Consider the following 16,014-nt stretch of genomic DNA (forward strand, 5'->3'; position numbering starts at 1 on the left):
CGATGCCCGTGAAATATTTGGCATGCTAAATATCTGGAGCTGTCGGCAATTCACAATCACGCTGTGTGAAATGAGTTCTGACTGAAAACTACATCGGCGATGACCTACAGCCAATGAGAGACCAAGATACAGGGCAGCGGGAAGTTCGGGGAGGAATTATATGAAACGTAGTTTGCGGACCAGTGTTGCCAAATCCGCGCTTGCCGCTGGTAGTTTTTTATGTCAGCAGGTTGAAGCGACCCCAATAACGTGATATTTAGGCCCTGGAATGTGAATTGTACCAGGAGAACCCCGCCAAAAAAATTTGTATTTTACCCCCCGAACGCGATTTTTACTGGGGGACCCCCTCGAAAGCAATTGGGCTATTTTCAGCCTAGTTTTGAGTAGTAATTGGGCGGGTTTTGTAGCGAAAAACTGGCAACCCTGCACCAGACAGAGCTGTCGGCGATTCTTCCTATTGTAAAGTCATGCAGTGTGTAACCTCCTGTCGTCGTTCCATCGTGCAGTGTGACCACAGCAACAACTGAATGCTACCCCAGATAGTCGTTCAGTGTGAAACCAACAGTGATGCGACATCTTTGAAAATCGTGCAGTGTGAACTCGGCATAACACTGCATCCGAATATGCCTACTTCCATACTATATAGCATGTGGAAAACAATACGGCCGAAAAACAGAATTCATGTCGAAAAATATGTCAGAATTCATACTACTCAAAATTGGTAGGCAGAAAGTACCTTGATGAACTGCTACTTCTGCTAAGAGTGCGCATTTGATGGACACTTTACTATCCCATGAAGCCACGAGAGAGGAGTTGTGATTGGCAGTGAAATGACGCAACTGACGCTGGTAGGTCACGAGAATGTGACAACATGGTGGATGTAGTACGCTCAAATTTCATTCATACTACCCATGTTTATACTATATAGAACATACTTTTTTAACAGTTGCGAGTTGAATTGCCATGCTGACAAAGTCTTTTTCTTTATCCTGCAGGAGGGGAGCTCGTACACCTGCCTCCATACCTGCGGATGGACTTCCTTTTGAACCGGGGTGTGTCAGGAGCGTCTCGGGAGGTGGCGATGGGCCAGGCCTGTTTGGAGCCACAGAAGTCTCGCTCGCTGAAGCGTCCCGCCTTGCTGGAGCCGACGCCCATGGAGGTGCCGACCAGCAGGGACGTGCAGCAGTGGCAGCCAGGCACAGCCTCGACGCTTCCGCAGAGAGAGGCCGGAACGGACTTGGCACAGGCTGCCAAAATCAGCACCTCCCAGGAATCACTGCTGGACTCCAGAGGACACATAAAACAGAGCAACAATCCCTACACAAAGTCCTACACACTGGTATAACAAAGATCGGACAAAAATAAACCATCAAGAGCAAAAAGCGAACTCTTCATGCGCGGTTGTATATATTTTTCCACTTCTACTCCTAACAGTTTCTTTATTTTATGCTTTTTTAAACAGTGAATTCACTTCTTAAAGAGAACTCCACACACCCAGAGACTGCCAAAATGATTTTATTATTATTAATATTAATTATGATGACCATGATGATTTACTGATTCACTTATTTTAGCAGTTAGTGTGCACCAACTAATGAATGGGAATCCATTTTCATTTTTTTTACTAAAATTTCTTTGTAATTAGTTTGAGATAAAGCGTGAGAGTGATTTCCATTGGTCCAAAGTTGTCACCGTTCTGTTTCGAAGAAATCCTGGGAGTGCATGAGGACGAACCAATTTAAGATGAAGATGACAGTATGAATAAAGACCGCTGGAGGGTCCAGGCCAGAATATTTTGGACTACGAAAATATTGAAATGTGAAGATTTCGTATTCTTACGAGTATAAATATATAAAAAAATATATATATATAAAATGAGAAATCACTTTTTATTTGTGGGTATTACAGGGAAAATTTTTGATTTGGTTAATAAAGTCCTTTAGTCATGTTTGCACATATCTTGTTTAACCTAGAAAAGCAAGTTCTGACTGATGATTATTTGTGTTCCATTCTCTAATGGTGCAATATGAAAATCCTTGAACCACGTTTGCTTTCTACTGTACTGTATCTCACCCATGACGTGAGCTTCTGAGAGCCAGTGCGAATGAAATGACAGATTCAGGTGTAAATCAGCTGCAGTGGAAGCAAAGGTTGATTTAGCCTGATGCATGGGAGGAGACTGGACCACCTACTGCACTGACAGTGTGGCTCTTTCACCTCCTAAGTGTAGTGCACTAGAAAGGTGTCTTCAGGGCATGCTCTCTCTTCATTAGATTTATTTTTGCTGCATTGCAGACATACTGCACTACAGGGAAACTTAAGACAATCTAAAGAGATCCCCTAAAAGAATAACAATTATGATAATATTAATAAAGAACCACAAGCAGTTCTATATGATTATGGGCTGTATGGTAGCAATATGTTATTGTTGCCGCTCTGCACCAAACTGTCTTGCAGGGAGAGTTATGTTGAAGAGTTGTGAGATGATATTTCGCTATATTTGATTTACTTTACTCATTTACAAATGTTTTTTTTTTTCCACATTATTTTCTATTTATTTTTTTATTTTTCAACAGAGTGCTCACAGTTGTGACACTCCAGAAAAGATTTTCCATGATAATCCTGTCGACTAATAAAAGGTTGATCCCCAAACGAATCTGGCAGTTTGGTTAACACTTTTCATTTTGCTGTGGGATATAAAGGGATCTGAGCGTATGTGATGAACGGTGAAAATTAACAGCTTAATATCCAAACCGAGATGGGATTCACTTTAGAGAGATGAACTTAAAGCAATAATTCACCCCATTTATGTCGTTACAAACCTTCCGCATTTCTTCTTTTGTGTTCCACAGAACAAAGAAAGTCATACAGGGTTTGGAACGACACATTTTGGGTGAACTATTGCTTTAATCACAGCAAAGACACTGGATTATCTGGATGAATACTAGAGACATTTCGAGTTGGAAATCATAATCAAATGAGAGACAGAGAGCTCAGCAGGAACACAATGAAAGTAGAACCGCACATCCTCCTGAGATGAAGCAGAACTTTCCTTTTCTTGTTGAAGTGCTGATTTTCCTCAGCTACGGTGACCCAAGGGGGCAACAGAACATTAGGAATGCAAACAAAAGTTAGAAATAGTCTGTAACAAACCTGAAATAAACCACAATACAAATAGTCCACATCACAATGGAAATAATCAATGCAAAGGAAATGAGCCACAAATTGAACTGAAAGTGATTATATGGTATATGCTGGCTTTCTATATGTAATGCATTTATTATTCATGCTGGATGACCAATGGCCACATACACACTGAAAAGTTTCAAGTGTAACAACTGCAGTTAAATATGGGAATCTGCTAAATTATCACTCCACGAGTCAGTCACAAATGGACATAAAAAAGTCAAAATAGATGTGCAATAAAGGAATAGTTCACCTACAAATTTGCTGAAAATTTACTCGCCCTCAGGCCATCATATAGACGAGTTTGTTTTTTCATCAGAAGAGATTTGGAGAAATGTAGCATTTCATGACTTGCTCACCAATGGATCCTCTGCAGTGAATCGGTGCTGTCAGAACGAGAGTCCAAACAGCTGATAAAAACATCACAATAATCCACATGAAAATGATTGAAACATGACACATGACATAATATACACGTCCATCAGTTAACATCTTGTGAAGTGAAAAAAAAGTAAGACATTTTAACTTTAAACTATCTCATCTTGCTGAAATACCCATAATACATAATCCTTAATAACGCTTTCTCCAGTGAAAAATTCACATCAAAATCCAATAAAATTTTTGTTTATAACTTTTCCTTTGTAAATGGTGCTTAATCTGTGCATATTTCTCTCCTGCTTCAGAGAAGACGACTTTTCACCGGACAAAGCATTATTATGATGATACTAACCCAACCACTGAAATTTTGGAATACTACAGTGGGTACGGAAAGTATTCAGACCCCCTTAAATTTTTCACTCTTTGTTATATTGCAGCCATTTGCTAAAATCATTACAAAGTCAGCAACACATGCCCTCATAATATTTTGAAATGTTGTTGCCTAATTATTTGTAAAAACAAAACAAAAAAAGTGATTTGATTCTGGATGCAGGCTTGTGGCTTAATTTTTTTGCACTTACTTCTATTTTCCTGCAAACAATTTTCGTAATATTACCATAAAAGTATCAAATTAGTAACACAAAAATTTGCAACACAAATTAAATTAAGCTGCAACACAGCAGAATTACCTTGAATGCAGTGTTTTTACAACTGATTTTGAAAAACTGTAAACGGTTGGCCTAGTTTCCATCAAGATACCAGTTAGATATTGGATATTATTATATTAATATGAAATCTTTTTAAAACTGTATAAGAAAGTTTAATAATCTTTCCATTTTTTTTTACATTTCTTATTTAATTTATGGTCTTATACGAGTGTGTTAATACAAAATACCACAGATTTATTTTTATCACAACAGTTGGCTACTTGATGTCAATTTGAATGGGAAAAACTATGGTTCCCTGTTTCCTATAGATTTTTAGCGATTTTGGATTTAAAAGTAAAATCAGACCTGTGGTTAGCGTTACCTGAAGAAACTTACATTTTATTCTTCAACATAAATTATACCACCACAGGAAATTCCCAAAGGAACTATGACTCAAAAATGCTAATTCTCTTCCTTAATTTAGGAGTGCATACTTCACCTGAAGTTAGTTGGCAGAACAACAATTAATGTTGTTTTCATCTTTTGTTGACTATTCTAATTTTGTTGAGCCCCTCTAGACCACCGTACCTTGCAGTCTGTCGTTTGGTGAGCGAATTCCCGTGTGGCCTTCAAAGAGCATGAGCAACTCTCAGATTGCTGTATTGATTCAGAAGCTTTCAGTGAATAGCCGGAGACAGCCACTCTTCCTGGAGCACTTGGACAGAAATTGGGTTTATAATGCTATGTCAGCCCGGTGGGTAATGGGGGAACACGTTAGTCATTGTGACAGCTATATTCTCCATCTTCGTCTGAAGTGTGCAACAAATTAAGCGTCGCTGGCACATATTTATAGACTGTCTCTCGCTCAGCTGTTATTAACCACCACCATAAATAAACCTGCAGTGTGCTGAATTCTGATCTCTCTCAGAAATACACAGCTGTCAGCAACACAACACTGATGGCATCTGAATGAAAAGAACCTGGCTGAGTTCCTCTCATTCTGTTTGATTAATCTTCATTGCTTCGGCTTGAGAACAATTTGGCTATGATCTCAATGGAATATTGGCATACTGCGTAGTATACTGCAGTTTTATTAAAAAGTGTGAAAATGTGAAACAGTATCTGAATTGTGCAACTATTATGCATTAGAAAATTAAGTGCTTCTCCCTAGTCCTTCTGAGGCTTCAAGGTTAGAGTTCTTCTCAGCATTAAAACTGGAATGAGACGGTCTAGTAAGTGTGCATGGCTACGTCATAAATGTTTCCGACTCTGTGGTCATAGCACAAAAATACTATTAAAATTATAATTTGAAGAATAACATAACATTGCATAGCATACTAAAATTGAACAAGCTCAGTGTCAATCCATTTTCAGATAATGAATTTTTCGTGAACTGGAATCTGTACCTAAAGAATGTGGGCGATTGAAGGATACACTTTATGCATCCTTCAAAACAGGCTGAATGAAGGATGCGAAACGAAGACAGCCTACTAAGGATCCTTCAAATTGAGCTGTCTTTTGATGGAGCTTTATCATGTGGCAGCCTTACAAGGATGCAATCTTTCTGTTTGAGAAGCACCCATTATAAACATTATGTAACAGATCGGCCAGGCTCCGCCACCACCCAATCACAACGATTGCTCTCACCTGAGTTCTGAGCACCAGCACCTGTCACTAATCATGCACCTCATTAACCAGCCTGCATAAAAGCACACACCTCAGACACCCTCATTGTCCGGTCTCGTATACACGTAGAGGAATCAATGACTTTGCTATTACTTCCAATTGAATACTTCCTGCATTACTTACCTCCTGTGTTCCTCCTAGTGTCTCCTCGTCTCCAAGTGTCTCCTGTTCCTCCTAGTTCACGGATCGCTGAGATGTGTGCTCCTCCTGCTTGCATTCTAGCTCCTGTAAAGCCAAAGACTCGGATTACCCCACTCATCATATCCTTCTGCACTAGAAACTGCTGAGCTTCTCTTCAACCAGGTGTTATGGAATTCCGATATTATGGAATTCCCGAAGACATCGTCTCCGACCAGGGACCTCAGTTTATCTCCAAAGTATGGAATGCCTTCTTCAAACTCCTAGGTGTGACCGTAAGCCTCTCGTCTGGATACCACCCACAATCGAATGGTCAAACGGAGAGGAAGATTCAGGAGGTGGGGCGATTCCTGCGAACCTTCTGCCATGGCCACCAGGATTCCTGGAACCAGTTCCTGGGCTGGGCCGAGTACGCCCAGAATTCCCTGCGACAGCCTTCTACTGGTCTCACTCCCTTCCAGTGCGTACTCGGGTTCTACTGTAACAGATCGGCCAGGCTCCACCACCACCCAATCACAACGATTCCTCTCACCTGAGTTCTGAGCACCAGTACCTGTCACTAATCATGCACCTCATTAACCAGCCTGCATAAAAGCACACACCTCAGACACCCTCATTGTCCGGTCTCGTATACACGTAGAGAACTCAATGACTTTGCTACTACTTCCATTTGAATACTTCCTGCATTACTTGCCTCCTGTGTTCCTCCTAGTGTATCCTCGTCTCCAAGTGTCTCCTGTTCCTCCTAGTTCCCGGATAGCATCACATCCTCTGGACCCTACCCCAGTACTCTCTGTGACCAAATAAACCTGTTTTATATATACTAACCTGTTGCGTCAGACCTCTTCCGTTACACATTAGCATTAGCATAGCATTTTAGAAATTATTTTGCATTTTAAATCCAGTTTTCTATATAAAACAACACTGACTTGGTGCTAACTTGATGAATACTATACAGTATACACTGTATACTGCCTACTGTATACTACACTGTTGTTACATGACGTCATCAGGTTTCAAGTGACATCTAAGTGTAGTTGTCATGTTGGAAATAAACATTTTTATTTTGCATTTTTAGTGATATTTTGAGTAAAAATATTTTTACTTTTGGAAACCTGATGAACTAAAATGTCAGCAACATTAAAAATGGAAAAGGTCAAATTGAGCACATTGCATTATGGGATGCAATATTTCATGAGGTAAGTTCTGTATACTGCACATTTTGACAAATTTAGTAGGTCATCTCTATACAAAGCATTTGCATACTGCGTTCAACATATTAACTGTATAGTGAAAAAGTAAGTGTAGCATGCTTGAACATAGCTTCACTCATGAAAAATGAGTTAAAATCAAGGCTGATATTTACTTCCTGTTCATTAGCCTCACTGAAAATGGAAGATCAAGTCAAGCACTTTGCCTTGGGTATTCAGGTATAGTAATAGTAGTACGGTAGTAAGAGCATCACTTTTGTATGTGGACTTGTAAAACTGATCGGGTTTTACATTCACAGGCTGTTTGACTGCTCACATTATTTTCAGTGTGTATAGTTTGGTGTGAGCAATACAGATTAATAAACGTTTCATCTCAATATTTTTCCTGTGTGAGCAATAACTTTTGTTTTGGATCAGTTTGAATTCCTTTGTTTCCTTTCCTTTACTGCGTACATCAGAGTGTAACACCCCCTCCCAGCTGAAACCTAATGAACCAGTCAGACCTCAGCATGTGGTTCTGAACAGAAAAACTACCCTAATTAGACCCATGAGGTGGATTTTTCTCTGAACTTCTTTGAAACCACCTATACATGACTCATATAGCTCAGCATTTGCTGCACATACTGGAATGACACCACAAAATAGTCGATTTTCAGCATAGTTTATAAGATTATGGTGGTCAGCAAGCTGTTGATGAGATGGGCTTGTCTTCTCATTCTCTCGCTCTATTTTAAATGAGTGTTAATTCATTAAAGTAATTAATTGAATCACTTTCACAGATCAATAAACCAAGACTTGGATCCAGAATGAATTCATCACAATGGCTGTGTCCGAAACAGAACCAGCTGCCTCACTGCCCAATCGATGACTTAACGGATAGCATTTTGAATGAAGGTACCGCCTGAGGACACTAGTTTTAGATTGGCTTTTAATCTAATGCACCAGTAAATTTTAAGGAGATAACCAGGAAATAGAATCATATGTTGAAAAAAATATCAGTTAATTTCTGTATCTTTCAATGTTTTTGTTCAAAGTATGGAAATCATGAAGAATTGTAACAATTTCCTGAATTCCCAAATTCTTAATTTACTAAAAAGATCCGTCTCATAAGTCATTTGTTGTGTATTTCAAACTACATTTTTCCCATGTTGTTGGTGAAGCTCTTTTGTAAAGCTTACAAAAAAGTATCTTACTACACTGAAGCTACTTAAGGCAATATATAACTATCCAATTATATAATTAGTAATTATATCAGGGAGTGCTTTTGCATCAATGAGCAACCTCAATTACAGTGACAACACGAAATTTGAGGAGATAAATTTACACCTAAATATAACTAAGAACTAGAAAACATCCTAACTGAGTCCTGATTTAACCCATTTATATACTGATTTAAAACAAATGACAAAGCTTTTTGGTACTTATTATCTTTAAGGTGTCTAGTATTAATATATGAATTCACAATTATTTAGTTTTGTTGAGTGTGGTCATAGAATGAGTAAACGTGTTGATGGCAACAATAGGGACCGCTGTGCATTTAGGTATACGTCCAATTGCAGTTGTTAGTGAATGTTGCACTAAAATATGTTGCAATGACAAAGTTACAGTGAATACTGCACTAAACTGAAAGTTCAAATGTTACAAATAAGTTACAGTATTAATGTTTCAATACTGGTTCCACTAATATAACAATGTTATGATATGTTACAATAAATTAACATTTGTGAAATATGATGGTTGCATTTTTTTGTCATTTATCTCAGTACTCAGCACTATCAGTGTTGTATAAGGGTTTTTCTGCATAATGACAACCCTAGAATGTGACGAAACAGGGTTTAAAATGATTGCAGAAATATGTTAATTTCGAGAAGGGTCTGGCTGCAGCCTTGCACTTGCACTCTCAGACTTGCACTCTCAGACACTTGCGCTTCCGCAATTGACATCACTTGCAGTCGTTTTTATTTTTTATTTTGTTCTATTTATTGATTACTTTTTGTTTGAATCTCTCAACATTTTACAACAGTAGCCAGGTGGTAAAGACAAGAAAAAAGAAACTAAATTACAATGTCACTTGCAATCGCCACTTGCACTCTCCGCTACCTGCGACGTCACTTGCAATCGACACAAATCGTGCGTGTTGCCAATGGAGACAAGAAGCTGTGGTGGTGATTAAATGATTAAAACTAATTTTATACTATAACATATAGGGTCCTGCAGGAAAAAGACAAGACCCGCAAATCCGTGGCCACAGAACAGCAGAATATGAACGCATGCGCAAAGTCTCTCGTTAAGCGTTTTCCTCCTGTAGAAAAACATAAACACTTAATATGGCTTAATGTATAAGATACATTAAGTGCAAATAAAAGATCAAATTTGATATATAGTTATTTAATGTACTACAAGGCAAGCAGATGGCCATGAACACAATGCTCAAACTTTCACTTGTCCTCCCATACAGCAAAACGCTTAATGTGGCATAATAACGGAGAACAAAATAAAAAAGAAAAAAGATCTGCAAGTGATGTCAATTGCGGAAGCGCAAGTGTCTGAGAGTGCAAGTCTGAGAGTGCAAGTGCAAGGTTGCAGCCAGACCCTTTTGGTTAATTCGGTATACACATTATCCCACCGGTCACAATTGTGGCCGACCATAAAACACAATTTTTCACACACTTTTCCATTTAAAAAAAACTGACTATTTCAAGGGGTTACTACTGACACATCATTTGGATATTTTCATGTCTGGGAAAAAATTGGGGATTAAATGGGTTAAACTCGAATCAGTGATCTTTTGGAATGTATTCATTTAGAACCGTCTGAACGAACCGATTCAATACAATGAATCGGAATTTCCATCGAGGACATTTAGCACCAACTGATTCACTGAAATAAATCTGACCTTAACTCGAATGGATGCTTAGGACGCCAAATAAATTAGGTAATATCCTTGTCATCAGTTTACTCTGCATAAAATTATTATTTTACAGACTACATGACTGTGTTATTGTAGAAATAATTTCTCTAAAAATGAGAAGAAAATAAAAACGCACAATGTGGACGAATTACCTGCGCGTATGAATGAATGGTGCCCCACGCTGCATTCATTAAAATAAAGGTTGCGACGTTTAAAGGTGCAGTAAGGTTTTCTGAGAAACACTTTTGGCAATTGAAATAAAACAATTCTGTGAATATTTGCTAACTACTCAGCAATAGGGGGTGTTTTTACGTTCATGATGGGGAAGAGAAAGTGTCAGCAGCGGGAGTTTTGTAGAAAGAGAAATGGTTTAGACATTATTACCAAAGAGGAAAAGGTCAGAGGAATGTAGCTAACTGGAAAAAGAAGGGTTACGCGCTGGAGAGACGAGCGGGAAGGCCTGAAAACGGACGCTGAGGTTGCTTTGTTTCTGTTCCATACGTGAGTAACATCGGTTTTGCTGTTTCACAGAACCAAGATAAGCTGTTGTTATGGTAGTATTAGCTATAGTAACAGCACAGGATTGACAGAGAGTTGCCTGTGTTGCGTACTATGTTCGTGAATTTGGTGAAATGAAGGGAGGTGTACGTTGTTTGGGTGTCCATTTCAAATATTGGTCTTTGCAATTGACCACTTGTCTACTTACATGACATATTTCATGTATTTGGCCCAAGTGTTCTAAACTGCAGATGTGTGTCGAACTTTTGATTAACCAATGGGACACACTTACAACATAGTGTTGTAAAAATGTATTTTTATTATTTATTTACACATTCTGTACTTGTTTTAGAGATGTGTTGGATTTAGTGTATGTTAAATACACTTCACAAATTATAGGTACCACATATGATTGTTTCGTAGTTTTATTTCCAAGCGATTTGAATATTCTGGCAGCTTTGGGTGAAGCAGTGTCTGTGTTTTTCCAAATACACCTTCTAAAATCTTTCCTCCGCCAAATTTGGCAAAAAATAATGCATGTGCGAGAACAGTTATTGAAATATTTTGTCTTTTTTTTATTGAACCAGTTCTGAACAAGAACCAGAAATATACATGGATTTGGCATGTCATAGTCTTAAACCTTAAAGGATAGGTTTTGGACACAGCCAGTGTTGGAGGGAAAACAGATGGTATTAAAAATACAGTGAAATAATCAAATCAGTCACTGAAGTCATCCCAATATTTATTGAGTTCACATATGATTATTTCCAACTGTTTGGTGTCAGGAATATTACAATACACCCAGGGCCGCATTAACCATTGGGCTAGGCGGGGCTGAAGCCCCGGGGCCTGGACAAGGAGGGGGCACGTGATTGGCCATAGCCCCGGGGCCCAGTAAGGTCTTAATGCGGCCCTGAATACACCACTTGATGACAAAAAAAAACATTGACTTGGGTAAGATGATAATGATAAACCACAAACACAATATCAGTCAAAACACAACCGAGATAAAAGATTAAATAAGTCTGTGTGAATCTTAATGATCTTAGTTTCAGATGCCATACAGGATGTTTTCCTTGAGCAACATTCTTGATCATTTGGCAATAAATCCCCCTGGTTTCTGGTCTTAAACAGAGGAAATACTGTCACACAATGATTAACACTTTAAGGTGGATATATTCAAACACCTTGATGTTAATGAGCCAAGTCTGTTCATATTTATCAAAAAATAACAAAAGTATTGTAAAAGGAAAGTATTGTATTGAAAAAAAAATCTATGTACTGGGGGAAACCAAAATATCACATTGTATTCCTGACAGATGATAGCAAAAGGCAAATTGCCTTTTCACCTTTCATCTGCCCCCACCCTCACCCCCAATCAACCCATGACCCCCCACCCGAGAACAGTGCAGTTTATCTGACATGCAATTCCCTGCCCTAATGGTGCCCTTGGCCCGCATGGGGCCAGGGATGCCCTGCATGGGCACGATTATGATTTCACCGCCTGCTTCTTCTTCTGGAACTTTCTGAACTGCGATTGGATGGCAACGGCAGCCTTCTCCGTCTCGGGGGCGCCCATGTCGATGTCAATGTCCTCAGCTGGGACGTCCTTCTTGGACGGGTCTGTGGGAACGACACATTGTGTATTGGATCGATATTATGCACTGAATTTCTATTGTAGTTCTGCAGTCAGGCTTGACTCTACTCTTTATGGCTGATCAGGTTCGACCTTTACTTAGACCAGGGGTGTCCAATCCTGCTCCTGGAGGGCCAACGTCCTGCAGAGTTTAGCTCCAATCAGCTCTAACACACTTGCCTGGAAGTTTCTAGTCAATCTGAAGACCTTGATTAGCTGGTTCAGGTGTGTTTAATTAGGGTTGGAGCTAGGACAGTGTCTCTCCAGTGACAGGTTTGGACACCTCTGACTTAGACCTTTGTGCTCCGCAGTAGCTATATGACATGAACGATACACAATCTTAAAAATTAAGGTTCTTTAGTGGCATTGATGGTTTAATGAAGAACCTTTAACATCCATGAAAACTTTCCATTGCACAAAAGTTTCCTTAGATCATTAAAATTTTCTTCACACTAAGAAAAAAAATTGATATTTTAAGAACTGTTCACTGAAAGGTTTTTTGGGGAACCAAAATGGTTCTTCTAACCTTCTGATCGTTATAAAAATTCCCCTTTGGAACCTTCATTTTAAAGAGTGAAATTAAAAGACTAATAAAAAATTAGCAATTCTGTCATCATTTACTTCCTTTATCGTTGTTCTGAAGTTATGTGACTTTCAAAAGTAAAAAAAAGAGATATTTTGAAGCGTATTTATCTCATATATTTGCATTTTTAGAGAATAACAACTTAATTCTTTCTTAATTCTTGAAAAATTAATTATTTTCCTCACACAAAGCTGCTGTGATCTTCAATTTTTTTACCAAAAAAATGTCACTGTAAACACTTTACAGTAAGGTTCAGTTTAACATTAACTGATGAAATTATGAAAAATACTTGTATGACATTTATTGAACTTGATTATTTAAAAGTTTACTAATACATTATTAAAATAAAAAGCTGTATCTGTTAATATTGTTTAATAGACATGAGCTAACATGAACTAACAATGAACAGTTGTATTTTTGTTAACTAACGTTAATACAAATTAATAAATACTGAAACAAATTGACATTTACTTACTCTTAAGTAAATGTCAATTCGCTCTTAAGTTAATGTTATGGCGCTTTTCCACTGCATGGTACACGGCATGGTACGGCTCGGTACGGTTCACTTTTGGGGGAGTTTCCACTGGGTACAGTACCTGGTACCTGGTACTTTTTTTAGTACCACCTCGGTTGGGGTTCCAAGTGAACCGTACCGTTACCAAAACGTGACGTGTAAACTCTGCTGATCACGGATTGGCCGGAGAGAATCGTCACTACCTGCGTCACTGAACTTGCGACACAAACACAAAAGAACAATAGGTTACTTGCGTAACCCCGGTTCTCTGATAGCATTAAGTGAGGTGTCTCACTATGGGATACGCCCCTTCCGTGTATTCCTAGAAGCCCTATTACATTACACCAGCCCCAATTGGCTGGCAGACGTGACCACGACATTCAAAACAAGCACACCTCTTCCTCGCTTCGCACAGCAAGGAGGGTGATCTGGTGAGACACCTCACTTAATGCTATCAGAGAACCGGGGTTACGCAATTAACCTATTGTTCTCTTTCAAGGATACGTTTCGGTGTCTCACTATGGGATATCCTAACTCCCGTATTAGATACTCCAGATAGCCTGCCTCGAAGTCTCCTGCCAACCACAATCACCACATCCGGGGCTGAATGAGTCATGACTCGTGACTCACATTCCTACGCTCAATACTGCATGTGCTAAAGTTTGAGCTGTAACATCCAGTTTATAAAACCTTGCAAATGTATGCGGTGAGGACTCACCGCTTCGCAAATATCCTGTAACGTGACTTCTTTAAATAGAGCACACGAAGTTGACATTCCCCTTGTTGAGTGTGCACGTAAACCAGGTGGGGACGCAAGGCCCTTACTGGAATATGCCAACGAAATCGCCTCCACTATCCAGTGTGATAGATGCTGTTTAGTAATCGGCTTCCCCGTACGAGGTTCCATCCAAGATATGAAAAGCTGATCACTCTCCCTGAACCCTCTGGTTCTTTCTGTATAAATTCGTAAAGCACGCACTGGGCACAATGCATTTAACTTTTGCTGTTCTGATGAAGCAAAAGGTGGTGGATAGAAGGCTCTTAACTCAAGAGTAATGATAGCATTAACTATTTTGGGCATGAATGCAGGATTAGGTTTCAGAACTACCCCTGCATCCCCAGACATGAACTGTAAACACGCTGAATGCACTGAAAACGCGTGAATCTCGCTTATGCGTTTTGCCGAAGCCAAAGCTAACAGCAGTGCCGTCTTAAATGACAATATTTTATCTCTGCGCAGCGGGAGAGACCACGGGTCTTTGTACAGCATATGTATGATCTCCACTAGCCAATATTTCCCTGGCCACCTCGGAGCTATTAATATCAACTTCAGTCCCTCCTCCCTCACTCTGTAAAGTGTTGAGGATATTAACGCTATCGGTGGGAACGCGTAAAGGAGAGTGCGAGGCCATTCGTGCGCCAGCGCATCTATCCCCAGAGGCGCGCTCTGATTGTTCAGGGAGAAAAACAGAGGACACTGAGCATTGTCGTGGGACGCGAAGAGATCCACTAGCGCTCTGCCGTATATGCTCCTAATCTGTTCGACCACTTCCCTGTTCAATTTCCACTCCACATAGAGGGGATTGCCCCCGGACAGCAGAGCCACACCCTGGTTCATGACACCCTGTACATGCGTTGCTCTCAGGGATAAAAGATTGGCATTGCTCCATAAAATCTGTTTGCGTGCTAACGTGTGCAAAGAAAGTGATCTGAGACCTCCCTGTCGGTTTATGTAAGCCACAACTGTAGTGTTGTCCGTTCTCACGAGAACATGATGCCCTTTCAGAAAAGGAAGAAAATGCTTCAGCGTCAGAAAAACGGCTAGCATTTCCAAATAGTTTATGTGAAGATTGGTCAGTTGTTGACCCCATCTTCCATTCACTATCCTGCCCTCGTGAATGCCCCCCCAACCGGACAACGACGCGTCTGTTGTTATGATTTGTCTGGCTCGAACCACGCCCATGGGTACCCCTTGAACCAGAAAGGTCGGGTGTCTCCACTGGCGCAGTGCCAAGACTGCCTCTGACGTCACTCTCACTCTCCTCCGGGAGTGACGTAATGGGTCCAGCCCCTGAGACGCTACCCAGCGTTGAAACTCTCTCATGAACAGTCTGCCTAAGGGAATAACTATCAGGGCTGAGGCCATCAGTCCTAATAGTCTGAGGCATGTGCGAAAGGAGACACAGTTTCCTCTCTGAAAATCGGTCATGCAACGAGTGAATTTTCTCACCCTGTCTTCCGACAGTCGCGCTCTGAATGTCACCGAGTTCAGTGACAGCCCCAGATATGTTATAGACTGTGTGGGAATTAAAACACTCTTTTCGATGTTTAATTTTAAACCCAGTTTCTGTATATGTTCCAGAAGCATAACTGTGTGTTCTCTCGCTTCTTGCTCTGACCGAGCTGTCACCAGCCAGTCGTCTATGTAAGTAGCGAGACGAATGCCTTTCTCCCTGAGCGGAGTCAGGGCCGCTTCTGTACATTTTACAAACACTCGGGGGCTGAGAGACAAGCCGAATGGTAGAACCAGATATTCGTATGCCACGCCAAGGAAAGCAAACCTCAGGAATTTCCTGTGGGGTGGATATATCTTTATGTGAAAATATGCGTCTTTCAGGTCGATTGA

The 16,014-nt window shown here is 40.0% G+C and overlaps 2 protein-coding genes across 2 annotated transcripts in view; one reads left to right on the forward strand and one right to left on the reverse strand.

The window, feature by feature from the left end:
• The window catches only part of LOC107679528 (Down syndrome cell adhesion molecule homolog), a 90,360-nt gene extending 88,868 nt beyond the window's left edge, over positions 1-1,492 (forward strand). Inside the window, exon 33 of the mRNA XM_016475107.1 lies at positions 996-1,492. Within this exon, the coding sequence (XP_016330593.1) occupies positions 996-1,345 (350 nt within the window). The 3' untranslated portion in view covers positions 1,346-1,492. The remainder of the gene's footprint in view (positions 1-995) is intronic.
• A 10,333-nt stretch (positions 1,493-11,825) lies between these two features.
• The window catches only part of pcp4a (Purkinje cell protein 4a), a 22,797-nt gene continuing 18,608 nt past the window's right edge, over positions 11,826-16,014 (reverse strand). The window contains exon 3 of the mRNA XM_016475112.1: positions 11,826-12,278. Within this exon, the coding sequence (XP_016330598.1) occupies positions 12,145-12,278 (134 nt within the window). The 3' untranslated portion in view covers positions 11,826-12,144. The remainder of the gene's footprint in view (positions 12,279-16,014) is intronic.

The sequence above is a fragment of the Sinocyclocheilus anshuiensis genome, unplaced genomic scaffold (assembly GCF_001515605.1).
Source record: "Sinocyclocheilus anshuiensis isolate Anshui unplaced genomic scaffold, SAMN03320099.WGS_v1.1 scaffold2218, whole genome shotgun sequence".
Classification (NCBI taxonomy): Eukaryota; Metazoa; Chordata; class Actinopteri; order Cypriniformes; family Cyprinidae; genus Sinocyclocheilus; species Sinocyclocheilus anshuiensis.